This window comes from Heterodontus francisci, chromosome 9 (assembly GCF_036365525.1).
Source record: "Heterodontus francisci isolate sHetFra1 chromosome 9, sHetFra1.hap1, whole genome shotgun sequence".
Lineage (NCBI taxonomy): Eukaryota > Metazoa > Chordata > Chondrichthyes > Heterodontiformes > Heterodontidae > Heterodontus > Heterodontus francisci.
Window position 1 is genome coordinate 16,349,157 of NC_090379.1, and position 19,263 is coordinate 16,368,419.

At 41.9% G+C, this 19,263-nt stretch overlaps 1 protein-coding gene across 1 annotated transcript in view; it reads right to left on the reverse strand.

Moving 5' to 3' along the window:
• The window catches only part of LOC137373311 (neurexin-3-like), an 883,651-nt gene that overhangs the window by 16,275 nt on the left and 848,113 nt on the right, over positions 1 to 19,263 (reverse strand). The window contains exon 13 of the mRNA XM_068038134.1: positions 18,099 to 18,272. Within this exon, the coding sequence (XP_067894235.1) occupies positions 18,099 to 18,272 (174 nt within the window). The remainder of the gene's footprint in view (positions 1 to 18,098; positions 18,273 to 19,263) is intronic.

Sequence of the window (19,263 nt, forward strand, 5' to 3'; positions counted from 1 at the left end):
AGAACAAAATTCCTCCGTATAGTACAAAAGCAACAAAGTTATGATGAACCTTTACAAAACACTGGTGCGGCCTCAACTGGAGTATTTTGTCCAATTTTGGGCACCGCACTTTAGGAAGGATATGAAGGCATCGGAGAGGATGCATAAAAGATTTATGAGGATGGTTCCAGCGATGAGGGACTTCAGTTATGTGGATGGATCAGAGAAGCTGGGGTTGTTCTCCATAAAGGGAAGGTTGAGAGGAGAATTGATACGTGTTCAAAATCATGAGGGTCTTGACAGAGTAGACAGGGAGAAACTGTTCCCATTGGCAAAGGGGTGAAGAACCAGAGGACACTGATTTAAAGTGATCAGCAAAAGAATCAAAGGTGACATGCGGGAAAGATTTTTTACACAGCGAGTGGTTAGGATCTGGAATGCACTGCCTGAGAGTGCGATGGAGGCAGATTCAATCACGGCCTTTAAAAGGGAATTGAATGAGCAGCTGAAGAGAAAAAAAAATTGAAGAGTTACAGAGTAAGCACGGGAGAGTGGGACTAGCTAAGTTGTCCTTGCAGAGAGCTGGTAGAGACTCGATGGACTGCATGGCCTCCTTCTGTGATTTAACCATTCTATGATTCTACGCTACCAAGAAGGTTCTGCTGCAACATATGGACAACAGTGGTTCAACAAGGTGCTTCGAGGGCAGTTAGGGAGGGGCAATAAATGCTGGCCTTGCCAGCAACACTCACATCCCAGGAACAAACATAGAAAAAAAGTTTGTCCGTACATGTGAGATCGTTTGAAACTACTTTCAATTTCTGGCTCTGGACCTTCCAGTATCCAGTTCTACTGGCAGGAACCATTCACACGCGCCATCCATGGTGCTGAGAGATGGTTGCCTGGCAGCAGAGCCACAAGAGTTAATTCTGATTCCGTCTTCACCTGACATTCCCACATTTGAAACTGCAACAGTCACTGGATGTTTGTCAGCAGCAGGGATCCGCCCTGATTTCCCTCATTCCCATAAAGCTGCGGAGGTCAACTGCAGTGTCCCTATCCCCTGCTGCCTCCACCCCAAGAACAGCTACCTCAGCCATTCACCTGAGATGGTATTCCAAGGCACAAAGGGCACTCAATTTACCTCACATCCCACCACTAATAATACAGCGGGTGGTACATCAACAAGTGGTGAAAGAACAAAGGGAGCTGGGGGTGCACACTCACAAATCTTTGAAGTTGGCAGGGCAGGCTGGTAAGGTGGTAAAGAAAGTGTATGGGATACTTGGCTTTGTAACTAAGAGCATTGAATACAAAGGCAAGGAAGTCATGCTAAAACTTTACAAATCACGAGTTAGGCCTCAACTGGAGTATTGTTTACAGTTCCAGGCACCACACTTTGGGAAGGATATCAAATTCCTGGAGAAGATACAGAGGATCTTTACCAGGATGATACCAGGGATGAGGGACTTCAGTTATGAGGACAGATTGGAGAAGCTGTGATTGTGCTTTTTACAGCAGAGAAGGTTAAGGGGAGATCTAATAGAGGTATTCAAAATTATGCGGAGATTTGATAGAACAGGTAAGAAGAAATTGTTTCCTCTGGAGAGCATTTCACACAGAGGTTTGGTTAAGATTTGGAATGCACTTGGAAGTATATCACTGTTCCTTCATTGTTGCTGGATCAAATTCCTGGAACTCACCGCCTAACAACACTGTGGGAATACCTTCACCACACGGACTCCAGGCGCTCACAAGGCGGGTCACCATCACTTTCTCAAGGGCAATTAAGGCTGGACAATTAATGCTGTCCTTGCTAGTGGCACTCACATCCCATACAAAAACTAGGAAGAATGGCCTCACTTGGTGAGGTTCCAAATATTCTTTGGCATCCATAGACCATAGTCCAGCAACAGCCTGTGTCTTCAGATGAAGATGGAAGGGGGAAAAGGACTATGCTTACATTGTGCAAAATAATCTGTGGGACTGTATTGTGGAAATGTTCAGATTTTGCTTGCTGCAGACCACAGCAGTTGAAATAATTCTGTTTGATATGAAGATATATCATCGCATTTGAATGAAGTTCTTTTGTCTGCCATTTAAATGTAAGTCCAAACCTGCTTAAAATAAATAGAATTAACAGTCGCAAAAACAGCAGGAAAAGGAATAAGAGCAAATGTATTACCATGTTCTTTTTTCTTTTGGGCCTCCTTATCTCGAGAGACAATGGATACGCGCCTGGAGGTGGTCAGTGGTTTGTGAAGCAGCGCCTGGAGTGGCTATAAAGGCCAATTCTGGAGTGACAGGCTCTTCCACAGGTGCTGCAGAGAAATTTGTTTGTTGGGGCTGTTGCACAGTTGGCTCTCCCCTTGCGCCTCTGTCTTTTTTCCTGCCAACTACTAAGTCTCTTCGACTCGCCACAATTTAGCCCTGTCTTTATGGCTGCCCGCCAGCTCTGGCGAATGCTGGCAACTGACTCCCACGACTTGTGATCAATGTCACACGATTTCATGTCGCGTTTGCAGACGTCTTTATAACGGAGACATGGACGGCCGGTGGGTCTGATACCAGTGGCGAGCTCGCTGTACAATGTGTCTTTGGGGATCCTGCCATCTTCCATGCGGCTCACATGGCCAAGCCATCTCAAGCGCCGCTGACTCAGTAGTGTGTATAAGCTGGGGGTGTTGGCCGCTTCAAGGACTTCTGTGTTGGAGATATAGTCCTGCCACCTGATGCCAAGTATTCTCCGAAGGCAGCGAAGATGGAATGAATTGAGACGTCGCTCTTGGCTGGCATACGTTGTCCAGGTCTCGCTGCCGTAGAGCAAGGTACTGAGGACACAGGCCTGATACACTCGGACTTTTGTATTACCATGTTCACGACTAATATTACAGTGCGTGATTTCAGCCACAGTAATTGTTCGTTTTTTTGCATGCACCAGATTTTGAACAAGTCCAGAAGTAATTACTTCCAGATTTATTGTCAAAACTGCTGCCAGGTACATACTAACATATGATGTAGGCTGCTTTGCAACCATTGCAAGTAATGGAGAAGAAAACCAACAGTGCCAGTTTTGTGTGACTTGGATCTATAGATAGATACATATATTTGGTTATTTAACAATGGATATAGCTATTCTCACCTTTGCACAAATAGTGAGTCACATATGACCAAGATTAACAGCCATGTTACAGAGCTGGAAAAGAACCTGCATCACTACTTGAGTCCCCTAAAACTGTGCAAGGTGTGCATAGGCAAGAGTGACAGCAGAATTGGAATCGTCAGTTCAGTGGGCAAAATTCTTGAACATACAACATCTCTCAGTGTTGTTGAGTCAAATTTGATAAACGTCTTCAAGATTGCATTGGAAGAAGTGAATGTTTAAAACAAAAATCTGAGCCATTTTGAAGAAATGTGCAGTTTGGGCAAGTAGCACAAGACATTACACAGAGCAACTTTCAGTCAAGTCTGGAAAGAAACATAACTTTCTACCTTGTAGATCTGCCTTGGTCAACTCAACTTGTTAGCCAAAGAACAAAGAAGCAAACAATAACAGAGGTTAGTTAAATGGGGGGGCAGCAGTGTTCATATAAGCAAACAATCTGAATTCAAATAAAAGAAACACATGAAGCATTAATATGCTAATGTCATCAGCAAGCACATACAAGGCTGGGGCATTTATAGTTAGGGCAAGTGATTTTAATGTGACCTGCCTTACTTGATTCTGTACACTTACCGTGTATTGAGGCATTTGTCACCAGTGCACCAATTTTGCTTTACAAATCCCAGCAACTGTGAAAATGCTACTTTCCCAAGCTGGTCTCAGTGATCACAAATCACTTGCTCAACTGAGTGTCTACCAAAGCTAACACAAGCTGCATTTTTATTGGAGCAGGAACAAAAGAAAAACAAAATGTTTAAACCACACTGCAACCGAACATGACGTGAAAAACATGTTTCACTCACAAAACATGTTTTTCTTTAAATATTGCAGTCTTAAAACTATCTTTTTGAGGGATATTGTACACCAATACAGTGTTGGAATAAAACACAAGGGGTGTCACTTAAGAACCCATGTGGTTATAGTATGCCTACAAACTGTAATTTAACAACATACAACACTTGACAAAACTAAGCAGCTTTGTGAGAAATGATAATTCAGAGCAGCTATTGATGGGAAAACCATCGCTGCGCTACCTATCAGATAGTGCGCCTGGGACAGAATCAATAAGCATGGAGGATAAAGAATATTGATTACAGTAAAAAAGCTGATTTTTCTGAGAAACCAGAAATCTGGTCAGTCTTCACCATTCAATACTCTTGCACCCCCCCCGCTCCCCGACCTCCTTCCCTTCACGTTTTCCATAAGATGTGCCTAATTTCTCAATCATTTGACTTTCAAAAAAGACTCCTTGCACTATAGAACTATTTTATTGGCTGGATGTGATTATAAAATGATACAGCGCAGAAGGAGGCCATTAGACCCATTGCTCCTGTGCCAGCTCTCTGAGAGAACTGTCCAATTTGTCCCATTCCCTTGCTCTTTTCCCATAGCCCTGCAAATTTCCCCTCAAGTCTTTATCCAATTACTTTTTGAAAGTTATTATCGATCCTGCTTTCACTCCCCTTTCAGACAGTGCATTCCAGATCATAACAACTTGCCGCGTAAACCAACTGATACAATGTTTTGCCCCTTCCCGGCTAATTCTCTTCCTTCCCTTCCTGAAGATGTTAAATCCTTCCTTGCTTCATGGATGCTTGGCTTGCTCTGAGGAATTTTTCCCTTCCTCAGAATAAGGACACTGAGGCTAATTATAGCACCCTTGCTGTCACAGCTACCAAGATTAGCTAACCTGGCACAGAGCAGGGAGCAAGCCTGGGATCAGCATCTTCCCGGTGGCACCATTCACACTGGCTATGAAATTAGCAGTTGAGCCACTGACACAGCAGTTAATGGTTTTCTGTCAGTACAAAGCTTTCCATATGCGAGAGGCTGCAACTACTAAACAAACTGCAGACAAAATATTCCAACAAACAAAAAAAAAATTTTTTTAAATCCCAGCAGTAATAAAATAATGCCTTTACAACATTGACTGGTAAAAGCAATCCAAAGTTGGTTTTATTTTTTTTTATAAGTAGGCCACCAACATTTTCCAATTTGGAACTACCATTAAATATTAATGAATTTATAGATATATATTCATGAACACCCTTGGGCTGCACTTTGAATGGTTCAAGCACTGTTACATTAACATAAAAGAGTCTTTTTTAAAATCATTTCATCATCACTTGCTGCAGGTGGACTAGTGTCTTCATCGGGTGGCATTAAATGGCAACAGCTTAACCAAATGTAAAGCATTCTGACAATGCAGCCAGGGAATTACTGCCTCTTAGTGGACTCATTAAGCCACTGGCAAGAAGCTTAGTCCATGTAACAGGTCCAAAAGGATTGACTCAGACACATAGCAACAGGAAAACTACATTCAACCCTCTAACCAAACAACTGTATTTGCCCTCATGTCTGATTTCCATGTTCACACATCTAACATCAAAATGCCGTGGGTGTAAATGAATGAAAGTCATCTCATTACTTTTCGTATAACTTGTGGGATGATGGCACGGAGAAGGGCTGGCTTTCCTCCTGCTTCATCGTGTGCTGGTACTTAACCCATTTAAAGTCATCCCTCAAGACTGTAATAGCCTACAACAGAGGTTAAAGGTCTGTCCACTGTGATAATACTCACTAAAGATTTTAGCTGGGCAGCATTGTAGAATATGAAATGAACATTTATCAGTGACATGGAAGGCTATTGCCTTGAAGTTACTGTGAGCAATATTAGCAAATGAGCAGTTAACACTTTTGCATGACGTTCCTTTTAACACCATTTTAGGAGAGTTACCGCATTGTAAACAAATGGGTTAATGCCTACATTAAAGCAGCAGACAGTGAAATGTTATATAACATGGGTGCCACTTGGTACAATAGTATAGTGGGTGTGGTACTGGGTGAGTACCTCAGAAGTAGTGAGTTCAAATCTCATTAAGGCAAGTTGTGGAACTTGTTACAGGCTCATAATCTGATGAACTCTCAATAGGCAATAGTGAATAAACTTCTTGGACTTTTCCTGTTAGTTTGCTTTGCAGTAACAGTGTCCAGCTGTCTACTGGCCACTTTAACTGTTTTGCAAGCTTTGCAAAACAGATGAAAAATGTTTCCACATCCCCCTCATTGAACTTTGGTATCTACTGGGACTACTTTAAGAGCTCAGTACCCCGTCCTGAGCTAGGGGTAACTCCCTCACTAATGGTGCCTTCACTGGTTGTATTAGGGATTCCCCTAGTTAGTTTTAGCTGCCTTCACTCCCTTTCCTCCTCCTCCTTTTGGAAAGCTCTTTCTTTCTCCATTTATTGGAACTCTCTTCTCTTTCTCCTTCTGGAATTCCAATCTAGTCTCCTTTGTTCTAGTTGTACCGTAGCTAATGTTACTTTGTCTGTTTCAGATCCTATGTCTGTCTCCAGTTCTTCATTGCCAATTTTAAAATGGCTGGCCACAAGTTATAGGATTTCAGGCTTCCTAGCTTTTGGATGGATAGTAATCTCTAACAGCCCAGCTACATTCCTCAACTCTTCAACAGATAGGCTTTTAACCTGGTCCAAGTTACTTCTCTTTGATCTAGGAAGGTACTGGCCTCGAATGTGGACATTTTAGTACTCTAGCACTGAAAACCACAAGAAAATCTCTATTGAATTGCAAGGGATCAATTTGGTTTTCCACTTCCAATTTTCCATTTGTCTTTGGGTTTGATCCCAGACGTAAGCCCCCAAATTTCTGCTACGGTCAAGTGAGGAGGGGTCGAAGGGCTTCCCTCTTTTCCCTCTCCTTGTTTGACCACAACAGGTTTAATGCTTTCTTAAAGTGAATGTACTGGCCAATTCAGTAGGTGTTTGATTACTTACTTGCTATGATCATAACAAGAACCAATTGGATAGGTTTTCTTGAGTTAACAAAGAAAGAGGTTAACTCTATTGTACCTAAACTGAAATAATAAAATAATAAACACACCAACTTTCACTCTCACACACATTAAAAGTTTACACACACACAAATAGGTTACAGACTGGGGAAAGGTAGATTGGTTGAGTTAGACTCCATAAAACAAAAGTGTATACAGTCTGTGGAGTTTGGTGATTTGGCTGGCTTTTAGCTGAATTCAGTGGTCCTGAGGCTTTTAGTTTGAAGAGGTAGATGACTGGTTTGGTGGGTCTCTTGGAGACAGCGATGTGGATGAGTTCCTCCAATGGGGTTTCTGATTGTAGCCGCAGTATGCAAAGGTGGTTAGTCAACAAGCGGGATTTGAAAGCTTTCAAACTGGAATGGAGAGAGAGAGAGACAGAGAGAGGGAACTCCACTTAGGGTCTACTCATCTCAGAGTCCAAAAGCTTCTCCGTTGCTGCAGAGATAAACACCAGCTTAAAAACCACAGATGGGGAGAGGTTTGTCACATGACAGTCATTCAGTCAAACATAGCAGTTAGCAGTATTTCTCTGCTTGCTGAGAGAACAGTAGTTCCTTTACACTTCCTGGGTCTTGGTTCTTGCTGGGACATTAGCAGACATTTCGTCATTCTCTTCATGTATTGCAGTGTAGGATATAGTATTGCAAATTAGGTGATCATCTTAAGCTGAAAGGACGACTTTGCTGGCAGCTTGTCTTTTAAAAATGGCTTTAAAAAATATATATAAATTCAGATCTCCAAGTCAGTGGATTAAAGAAAATTATCATTCAACAAAACACATTGGCACAACAAATTTAATTCAGTAAGTGTGTACTGGCACCAGAAGGGGATGAAAATTAATCATGCTGGATTTCTGTAAACACCCAGTAAAATGCATCTGTGTACATTGAACAAAGACAGGATCAAGCTTTGGAAAAGAATTTCAGGCAGAGTGTACAACAGGAGGCTGATTCACTCTCTCCCATTCTGCGTTACCCCTCCAAGACCACTCTCTTTCAAAAATGGATTTCTTCTTTAATTTAATTTGATTCAAGATTTCTCTTAAAGAAAATCGGGCTCTTCATTTGTTATCCTGCATGACGGAGTTAAGATACAGATCAGCCATGAATGGTGCAAGAGGCCTGAGGGGCTGAATGGCCTACTCCTGTTCCTATATTCCTTTGGGTGAGGATGGATACCTGTGTGGAGTTTTACTTGATTAACTTTGGGTAGGAGGGTGTCAGAGAGACATGCAGAACTTTCCCTTGGTGGGTTCAAATAAGAGGAATAGAAATCAAGATCGCGACGGTCTGCAAAGGAATGGACTTATTGGGCCACATGACTTCCCTTCCCTCCATGCTTTCACGTGTTTTTTGTATCTTTCACATCAATACGAAATTCTGCAGTTGAATTGTAAATCATCGTCCTGATAGGTGCAGGATAACAAATGAAGAGCCTTATTTTCTTCTGAAGAGCGATTTTGAATCAAGTTAAATGAAAGAAATCCATTTCTGAAGGAGCATAAAAGAAATTGAATAATCGTGTGTAATGTCTTTGTTCAGTTCCTTAATTAGCATAGAAATAGAGCTGTTAAGTAACTGTGCTAGCGATTATAATTAAGGCCCGAGTCCTGTCACTGTGGAAAAAGAGATGCATTTACCACTACACAATAATTTTAACTGCTTGTTTCATAGGTTTATGTACGGTTGGAAGGGGGACCCTTTGCAAGCAGTACAACATTGCATCTAGTTGGTATTCCACGTGAACCCCACACAGAAATTAAACTTGCAGCCACAAAAGAAGCTCTACTTAGTCCTACAGCTAACCATCCCCACCTTATCTGAGGCACTGATTATCATGATACAATTCCAGAGGTGTCAGCAATCCTCCAACGGCCATTCTTCATGTGGCAGTCTGGACAGGCGTGTTATTCAACAGGTTATTCAAACTACACAAGGTCTCAATCCTGTGCTCACACAATACCCGCATACATGTTCTTTCCAAAAAGAACCATTGATGACAACCAGCACTGCTATAACAAGAGAACCATTAAGTCATCGAGTGAGCTCACATATGATCTTTTTACAAAACTCACATTTTCAGTGACAACCATAGGATTTCTGGACCAATCTGAATTCCAAGATGTACTTTGTTAGGGGAGAGTATAAGGTGTTTCGTTTTGCACTAAGCCAGAAATGTAGTTGGCCTGAGAGCACTAAGTTGTCTGAAATGGAAAACGCTCCATTCCGAAGCACTAAAGTGCCTCAGCTTAATGATTACAAAAATTGATGAGTAAAAGTGAAATGAAAAATGAAGGAAGGATCAGGAAGTTTACAAGAAAAAAGGATACCCTATAGATATCGGTTTGGGTTATAGGTAATAATAATTAAACTCTGTAAACCATTAACCCAAAATAGAATTTTTTGTAGGCTTCATATATATATATAATTTGTTTCATTTAGATCTTAACAAGTGGCTATTATTAATTTACTCTCATGTAGAAGTAGGCTTGTTTCAAGTCTTATAAATTGGTATACAAATACAACCTGTCAAACTAAGCTCTTGTTACAAATTCTGTATTAAACAAGGTGCACCAGAACTTATTTCCATTCCAGACTTGTGCTTGTGCTTAGAAAAAAACAGAATTAAGTTGTAAATTAAAATATACTGTATTAAAAATGTCCTGATAAAATAGCAAGGTACCAAATCTCCTTGTATCTTGCACAGAATAGGGGAATGTAGTGACATGGGCCGGGCTTTTAGCACAGGCAGATGGGAGTCGGCCACCGACTGAAAAGGTAGGAGTCGGTGGCAAACCCGCTTCCACCTCACCTGGAGATCCGACCTGTATTTTGCAGGTTGCCGGGCTTCAATGGTGTGAAGCCGAACTTCCACCCACTTGAGGTAGGAAGTCCGGCCTAATAGAGTTGTCAGCCAATCAGCGGGCCGGCAGCTCTTAGTCCCAACAGCGCCACCGGGAGCAGTGGCCACTGCTGGGACTACAGCCCAGCTTCAAAAGGATGATGTCGGGGAACCCGGAATGCAGATAAGCATTGATTGCCTCGCCAGGGGCAATCGGTCGGGCCCCAGCGAGGCAAGGGTAGTCGGTTGGGGTGGGTGGGGGGAAGGGGACCATGTTGGGTGTTGGTGGTGGTTGGGGTAGCGGGCACAGGGTGTCAATCATGAGGGCCCCCCAGGACGTTTGAGAGCCACCTGCTTTTGTCAGGCGGCTTCTCTCGTGTCCAGGACACCTGCTTGTCACACATAAAATCCGCGTGGAGGCGGGCGAAGGCACTTAAAGTGGCCACTTAAAGGCCTTGATTGGCCTGGGGTGGGCGGGCTGTTTTTCTCCCCCGCCACCATCCCACTCTTTGAATTGGCGAAAAATTCAGCCCATGGTACATGATCGTGATAGTTTCTTCTGGTTGCTGTTTCTCATGAAATCACGAACAAGTAAGCTTGTAATTTTAATAGAAATAGCAAGTGTGGCAAGTTATGCTGTGTATATGATGTTACTAGCATTGTGGCTGGAGATATTTTCTCTGGGCCTTTGATGAAGTGAAATCAAACATATTATAAGTGAACCGAGGGAATCTTGCCCACACAGTGACAAGAGAAAATCTTTCCCTGCGAAGCCTTAATTGATAAATAATCAGATTCCTAGGCCAAGTAAGGCACTTTTCCACAGAACAACTCACCGCTTGTTCCTCCATCTTCAGTCTTTTTTTCACTCTCTTGGCCTGTTGCACATCTCCCCTACACTACGATAGCCAGCTTCTTGTCTACGCCAAAATTTTAAAAGTATTCTATTTCCATTTGAAGATCAATAGCCTCTGGTAAGATTTCAAGAAATGGAATTTAGCGACAAATACAAAAATGCTTTTGTTTATTTAAGCCACAAATCACAGAAAAAACAAATAATGATTAAAGACAAATAATAAGCATGTGTGTTAAAATACTGTGGCAGATGCTAGCATAAAATAAGCACACGTGAAAGTGATTGTCCAACAAGTAACTATTACTAGTCTTTAAACTCTGAAAATAGCTCTCAAATATGGAACTCAGTAGACTATGAAAGGGAATTCTAAACTGTCACAGATTGAAGATGATGAATGGTGGCTGGTCAGGTGACACCCTTGGTCTTCTGCATGAGGTATCGTGAATGCATCTTTAGCTATTTGACGGCAAGCTCTGCACTCACACTACTGGCACTGATGGCCATCCAGGATGTAATGCTTGGCCGAACTAGAATGTGGAACTGATTTGAATCAGGTAGAAAAGCCCCTGAGCAGATTTGCATGCATCTATTCCCCATTGACTGATCCCAATTGCAGCACCAAGCTGTACTTGCAGTGATGAACAACCCTCTTGAGATCTCAGCGCTACTCCAATTCTGGCCTCTTGCGCGTCCCCGATATGCATCACACCACCATTGGTGGTCGTGTCTTCAGCTGCCTGGGCTCTAGGATCTGGAGTTCCATCCCGAAATCCCTCTGCCTCTTCCTTTAGGACGCTCCTTAAAAGCTATCTCTTTGACCAAGCCTTTAGTCATCTGTCTTAATCGGTGGCTTGCTATCAAATTTTGTTTGATAATCACTCCTGTGAAGAGCCTTGGGACATTTTACCATGTGAATGGTGCTATATAAATGCAATTTGTTTGTTGTTGATTGCTTGCAGAACATACTTTGCAATTCCATCAAACAATGATAGATGTGTAGAAACACCTCATCAAGTTAAAGGTCATACTGCAACTCACTATGGATAACAGATGTATACATAAGCATTACATATCCTTCTAGACAAGTTCTAACAAGTGTTGGTTAGTTCTTTTGGAAACATGGCTCAGAGAGACACCTCTGTTCATCTACAGTAAAACTCAGCTGTTCCAGCTCATCACTTTTGATGTACAATTTCACAGCTGAATGTGATAAAAGGTTCAACCCTCAAATCAACTGGCTTGTTTTCAACTATCAATTTGTGGTTTCAGACACAGCCTTCCACCACTTATCCCACTGTTAGATGGCTTTTAGATCCTGCCTCAAGTCTCCTGAGCGAGATGTTACAGCAGCGTTCAGGACACTATCATCCAAACAGACTGCCAGGCTGCAGTAATGAACCACTTCAGATGTCACTTAAATATACATTAAGAAGGGTATAGACCAAGGATACTTTCTTGAAAAATACCAATCTTGATGTTATGTGTCATGGCTGTTGAAACTTTTATGATAACACGTACCAGGTAAATCACTGACATATAACTGGCCGTAAATACCAAATGACATTAACTTGATGCCATGTGCAATTAAGTGCCTCTCATATTGACATCTATATGTCCTCTTGCTTCCTCTAAGTGTCCCATGCATAATTTGTAAAATGCATACTGATCGCTTAACTAATCCATGATTTTCACAAAAGCCAAATATTCTCATAAGGCCCCATTGATAATATGCTCCATTATCTTGCCAATAACCACAGCATAATTCAATAAGCTTACTTCAGTTTGAAGAAGTATGCCAAGCATGACTGGTTGTAGGCAACAGAAGGGTTTTAGAACAGAATAAACCATCATTTGCTCCTATTCTATGGAAAAGAGTTGACAGTAAAGCATAATCCAACTTTGTTTGCCAACATCAATTGGGAAGCGCACTATTTGCACTGTTACAAATGTTGTATTAGAAAATAATTGCACACTATATTTGCTCATGTTAGGCTTTACTATTGGGACACTGATTCATTCATATTAACATAAGGAAAATGATTAAATGCTGAACTAAAGCAATGATTTTGCCAACCAGTCTGTACAACTTAACATATTATTTTATGTTACAACCAAATACAGTGTCAAGGAATGTAGGAACAGAAGGAGGCTATTCAGCCTCTCGAGCCTGTTCTGCCATTCAATGAGATCATGTCTAATCTACATCTTAACTCTATCCACCCTCCTTCATTCTGTAGCCACTGACCCCCCCAGTCTCAACAGCATTTGGGGAAGAGTGTTCCAAATTCCCACTACCCTTTGTGTGAAAAATTTCTTCCTGATTTCACCCCTGAACAGCCTAACTCTAATTTTAAGACTATGTCCCCTTGCTATTTGGCAAGTCACATGAAGTTACCTTCATGCTGGGGGAGTTCTATTGAAAGCATACCAATTATAATATCAAGGGAAGCTAGATGAGTACATGAGGGAGAAAGGAATAGAAGGATATGTTGACAGGGTTATATGAAGTAAGGTGGGAGGAGGTTTGTCTGGAGCATAAACACTGGCAAAGACCTGTTGGACTGAATGAGCTGTTTCTGTGCTATAAATTCTACATAATTCTATGTATTTCATGATTTAAGTGGTACTAAATGCAAGAAGACTTGGCAGGAAGGTCTGCAGGCACTGAAGCCTTGCCAGGACCTACTATTAAAACCACCAAGCATTATCTGCTGCCCTGGCACATCTATCTGGCATTGAAGACAGGGAACTGGTTCTGTGACAAGGGCATCGACAGCCCAAACTGCACTAGAGAGGCAGCATGGTCAGTGGCAGTAAAGCTACCAGTGCACTCAACTTCTTTGTATTGTCTTCCTTATTGACTAGCATGGAGATCATGTGCACTATTAGTTAATATGCTGCTCTCAGATATAACAAGTAACATAAGTCAAAACAGCCGGCTTACTTCATCTCCTTTGCTGATGACTAGAAACCACAGCCCAATGTAAAAACAGTGCTGTATTTCTCAAAGCAACAGTGACCAGAAGTGGTCCTTCCCCCATCATCAGTTACTGTTCCTCACTTATGTTCTGTGACCCACCCAGTGTTACCTCCTCAAGCTGAATCCTCCAGAATGTTCATTGATGTTCAGGTGTTTGCAAGGGTTAGATGAGAGCGTGTTCTATGACACTCCTGATTTGAGCCTTGCAGATGGTGGAAAGGCTTTGAGGAGTCAGTAAGTCATTGCAAAGTACCCAGCATTTGCGCTGTTCTTGTAGCTGGTCCAGTCAAGCTTCTTATCAATAGTGACCACTGCGGTGCTGATGGTAGGAGATGTGATCATTTTGGCACCATTGAATGTCAGAGGGCAATGTTTGAGCTTACCCTTCGAGATGGTCTTTAAGATGGCCATTGCACAGCACCTCTGTGGTGGGAACATGACCTGCTTCTTGTCAACCAATTTTGGACGTGATTTGCTCCTGCTGTGAACCTGCACAGCATGCATCAATACCAGAGGAGTTGTGAATGGAGTTGAGCACTGTGAAGTCTTCAGCAAATTCCTGACCTTATGATGGAAGGAAAGTCACCAATGAAGCAGATGGTGATTTTTGGAACAAGGATGCTTTCCTGAGGAATTTTTGCAACTACGTTCTGGTGCTGCGATGATTGGCCAACAATAACAACAACTTGCGTCTTCCCTTGTTTCAGATGTGAGTCCATGCACTGCAGGCTAACTCTGGCAGAACCCAAACTGAGCATGGGTGAGCAGGTAACTGCTGAATAGGTATTACCTGACGACACAATTGGTGACTCTGTCCATCACTTTACTAATGATTGGGAGGAGGCTGATTATCCAGCTTAGATTTATCCTTTGTTTTGTGGTAGGACGTACTTGAGTAATCTTCCACATTGTTGGGTGGATGCCAGTGTCATGACTGTAGTGGAACAGCTTGGCTAGAAGAGCAGTTAGCTCTGGTGCACAGATTTTCAGCATGACAGCTAGCATGCTACCAGTGCCCATAAACTTTATGTTCTGTGGACTCAGCAGCTTCTGAATGCTGCCTACCTTGGCAGCTTCCTCAAGTTGCGCCATCTTCCATATCTGTTGCCTGATCCTTCAGGCCATGCGCTCAACATTGAGCCTGAGTGTTGTGTAATAGGCAGAATGCCAGCTAAAATGGTCTTGCCCTTACCACAAAGAAACTGGAAAATTGCCATACGATGTCAAGTTTGTTGTCGATACAGCGGGAGGTTGTGATATTATATAGCTAGTCAGTGAACTAGATCTATTTCCATACTGATCAAAACTTGTTCTCTATTAACACATAATGAAAAGCAAACCCATCTCCATGGAACAAGGCTCAAAGCTTTCCTGCTAAAATTAAAACAATTCAATTCAAATGCATACTCTTCCATTACAAAAATTTTCATGGTCAGCATATCTTTAAGAAAAACATACTCATCAAAGAGAAACTAACTTTGAAAGCATGTTTCCAACTTAGTTTTCATTATTCTCCAATCCTATTTTACAATGAATGAAATTGCACCTCCATACCACTGTTGTTAACAACAAGCATAGCTTCTTCATCCCCTTTAAAAGGACAACTGTCATGGTACATAACTCATCATATGGCAAGCGATTTGTACATTTACATTGGACATCAACTCATTCACATCTTCGCCAGGTTGAAGGAGGGCACAAAGTGGTGACATTAAAGGTGGGAAAAATTACAACAAAAAATTTCCTTAAAATGTCAGATCAGACGAGCAACAGATTAAGCAAAAGGGGAAAAATTAAATCACATTTGCATCAATCGATCTTTTTACCCAGTCATTTGATTAGCATGGGATAAATACCTGGGAATGCTATACGAAGTAAGGCAGAGTCCACCATTGCAATGTGAACATAATTCTAGCCTGTACTGTACTCTACGTTCCTTTGCAGCTTTCTATAAATGTTTTACTACGAGTATACCTTTTCCAACGAACATACAAGGAGACACTGGGTTGCCCTAGTGTCATTGAACAAAAAAAAGTGCCCCTTCTTTAGAGGGGAACAACCAATAAAGAACTAAACCATAAAGAACAAAGGAAACTTATCAAACTAAATAATATTATCACTCATCTGCACATTGCACTGCAGTCTCTGCCATGCCCACTGGTCAACGAAAGCCTCAACTGTACCGGGGACACAGTGTGTTCCATCTCCAGGACCACCTGGGCATGGACAAGGCCACAGATAAGAGGGAGGCAGAGCCAGAGTAACCAACAATACCCCCATCCCCTCAACCTAGACCCTTGGATGGCTGATAATGGCAAATGCTGTATTGCCATCAGTGAAAGGAGAGAACAGTCGACACTTTGTTTTGTACCCGAGTGTCACATCAGAGTCTCCTCAAATGAAACTTACAGTCTGAATCTAGATGCTGATGCAGGGCATTCAGTCAGTCACAGCCCCACATTTTATTAAAACCATTTGATGGAATAAAAGTTACAGATACTTGATTCTGAAATACAATCTTTTGGTACTACATGGATTACATACACTTGACTTTCAGATGCCTTTGTCCGGTCGAGAACCTATTCCGCTTTCACTTAGATGCAATTGCTGGCTGATGTGTCTGATCTAATGACGAGGTTGTAGTTGACACACAGTACAAATTTATTTACGAGTCATTATGCATTTCATTCAAAGTCAAACACAAAATATAGAAAACAAAAAAAAGAGTTACAACTAATGCAAATTTCAAATAATTGCATCAAATATTAAAATATTATGTGAAACTCCATAATTCAGAGGCAGAATATTGATCATCTCATATCAAAATCGAATTGTACAGTTAATGAGCAGCTTTGAATAAGCTGTAGAAAAATGTTAGTGATATTTAATACTGCTGCCTTATAATAAAATGTTAATAAATTATGTAAGGTCTCATCTCATGTGAATTAAGACATCTTAGGAAAGGCTGTGGCCATGTACAAAAATAGACTGCAATGTCATTATGAAAATATGCTGGCTTTTTCTCCCTGACATAACTGATAAATTATTCTCTCTCTTTTTATTTTCCCTATGTCTTGCACAGATGAGATCAGATGGCATTTGCACAATGCAATAAAGAAAATAATAAAAATGACTATATTTATCTCTTCTTGTTATCTAATATTGGAATCAGGGATGTACAAGGAAATTGCTTTTATGAAGAAGTAAAGTAACTTCTACTTCAAACCAACGATGCCAAATGTATCTTGTCTCGCTCAAACCTTTTGTGGGGATGGTAAGAAGGGAAGGGAGGAAGGAAATGAAGAAATTAAAATTAAATAAATTGATTTGATTTAAAACAAAAGCAATTCAACCAGGAACTTTAAAAAACGGAGCAATTTGCCTCTGCATGATTCTAGAGATGGTTCCGCAGAAATTTTTGTACATTTTTATTCCCAGCCATCTCCTATCCCTCCCTCGTTCCCAAGGCCATGACTCTTACGTTGCCAGATGCCAGCAGCCATCATCTCACCCACTTGGCCATTTTTTCATGCCAGCTGAGATAATGAGTGTCAGCCGGCTACTTGAACCCTAGATTTCATCGTAGCGAGACTAGTCCTCACTTGGAATGTACACGTGCACCTCCTGAGCCAGAATCACTGGATGATGATCAGGGGAAGCATTCCCATCTCTGTCCCTAGCCGCTACCCCATTCCCCTTCCCTGCCACCTCCTCCCCTGATCTGGCCCCAGGGGGTACACACTCCAACTGCTGTTGTGGCCAAAGTGAACTAACTTGACAAAGATTGGAAGTTAAACTTAAGGACTTCTAGCCCATATGGTTAAGTGATATGGAATCATATCACACAGCATAGGAGGAGGTCATTCAGCCATCATGCCTTTGCCAGGCTCTTTGAAACGGCTATCCAATTAGCCCCACTCCCCTGCTCTACCCAGTTTTTTTTAACCCACTATCCAATTGCAGAAGCCCATATATGTACTTTTAAAGCATTTTATTTCTTGTAGTTGGATTCCAATTAAGCTTACAATGTGCCACGATCATGCAAATGCACCATACCTTGAGTGACGGGAGTAAAATAAATATTTCTTGAAGAAATAACATCAGGAAAGGCAGGGTTTGCTTTTTTGATAAATAATATATTTACTCATTTACAACGTACATGTGCAAGTCCAAAAATAAAGGAGCACTATCACACCTGTTGTTACATACAAGAAAAGTTGATTAGATTTACAGATTTGGCATTGGTTCTATTGCGTTTGAACTGATCAAACAGCCAGGTCCAGTGGTGAACAAATGATTACAATGGAAGACATGATGACGGTTAACAAAATGGAAAGTTTCTCAGATGGAAGGATGTATAGGTGTGGGTTTGAGCTACTGTTCGAGTTGATGAGAGAGCCTGAACTAGAGTTGCTAAAGGGTGTACCTTCACATCCACGCTCAATTTGCCCACTCCGATGTAATGCATCATGAATCAGGTCCGGCAGCCTTCCATTGAGGTCTACAGATGCCAAGCAACCCTGAAACCCATCACGGGAGGCGACAAGTTTTGGCAGATTGCTGTACATGCCTTGGGCCAACCCAGCAATGTATAGGACACCTGGTTAGACAAAGACAATAGAAAGAAGAACTTTGTGTTAAGCAGAAAATTCTACCACAATGCAGTAATCTTCGAAGCAATAGTCCCTGTGTTCCAAAGCACATAGCTTACATTTTATTTTGCCTTGGGAATTGCTGGGTGTTTCACTTATTAGCATGCCTTGTTTTCCAGGGTTTTGTTTTGGTCTTTTAGTAATGTTTTAGTACTGTGAGCAGTGTGATTTCCAGGCACAGTTGATAGGGCAATTACCAAATTATCTCCATTCTGGCCGGGAATAGTGGCCTCATGATATACAGTCTACTTTTACACCTCCAGACTCTGCAAAACTTGTCTACCATCTACAAAGCACAAGTTCAGGAGTGTGATGGAGTACTCTCCTGGATGAGTGCAGCTCAAGCAACACCCTATAAGCTTGACATTACCCAGGACAATGCAGCCTGCTTGACTGGAACCCCATCCATCACCTTAAACATTTGCTCCCAGCGACACAGAGTGGCAGCAGTGTGTAGCATCTAGAGGATGCACTGCAGCAACTCGTCAAGGCTCCTTCGACAGCACCTTCCAAACCCACACATGGGAACACCACCGCCTGCATGTTCCCCTCCAAGTCACACACCATCCTGACTTGGAACTATATCGCTGTTCCATCACTGACACTGGGTCAAAATCCTGGAACTCCCTCCCTAACAGCACCAGATGGTGTAAGAACCTAAGAAACCTAAGATGTAACTGCACCAGATGGACTGCAGCGGTTCAAGAAGGTGGCTCACCACCACCTTCTCAAGGGCAATTAGGAATGGGCAATAAACGCTGGCCTTGCCAGTGATGCTCATATCCCATAAAACGAATGAAAAACGATATGTCTAAAAACCAAGCTATTGGGGAAACCAGCATGCCATTGGTTGGAATCACTGGAGCTGATTCATTTCTACTAGCCCAGTATGTTAGCAACTGAACAAGGAAACAACTACATATGTTTAACCCCACTGCT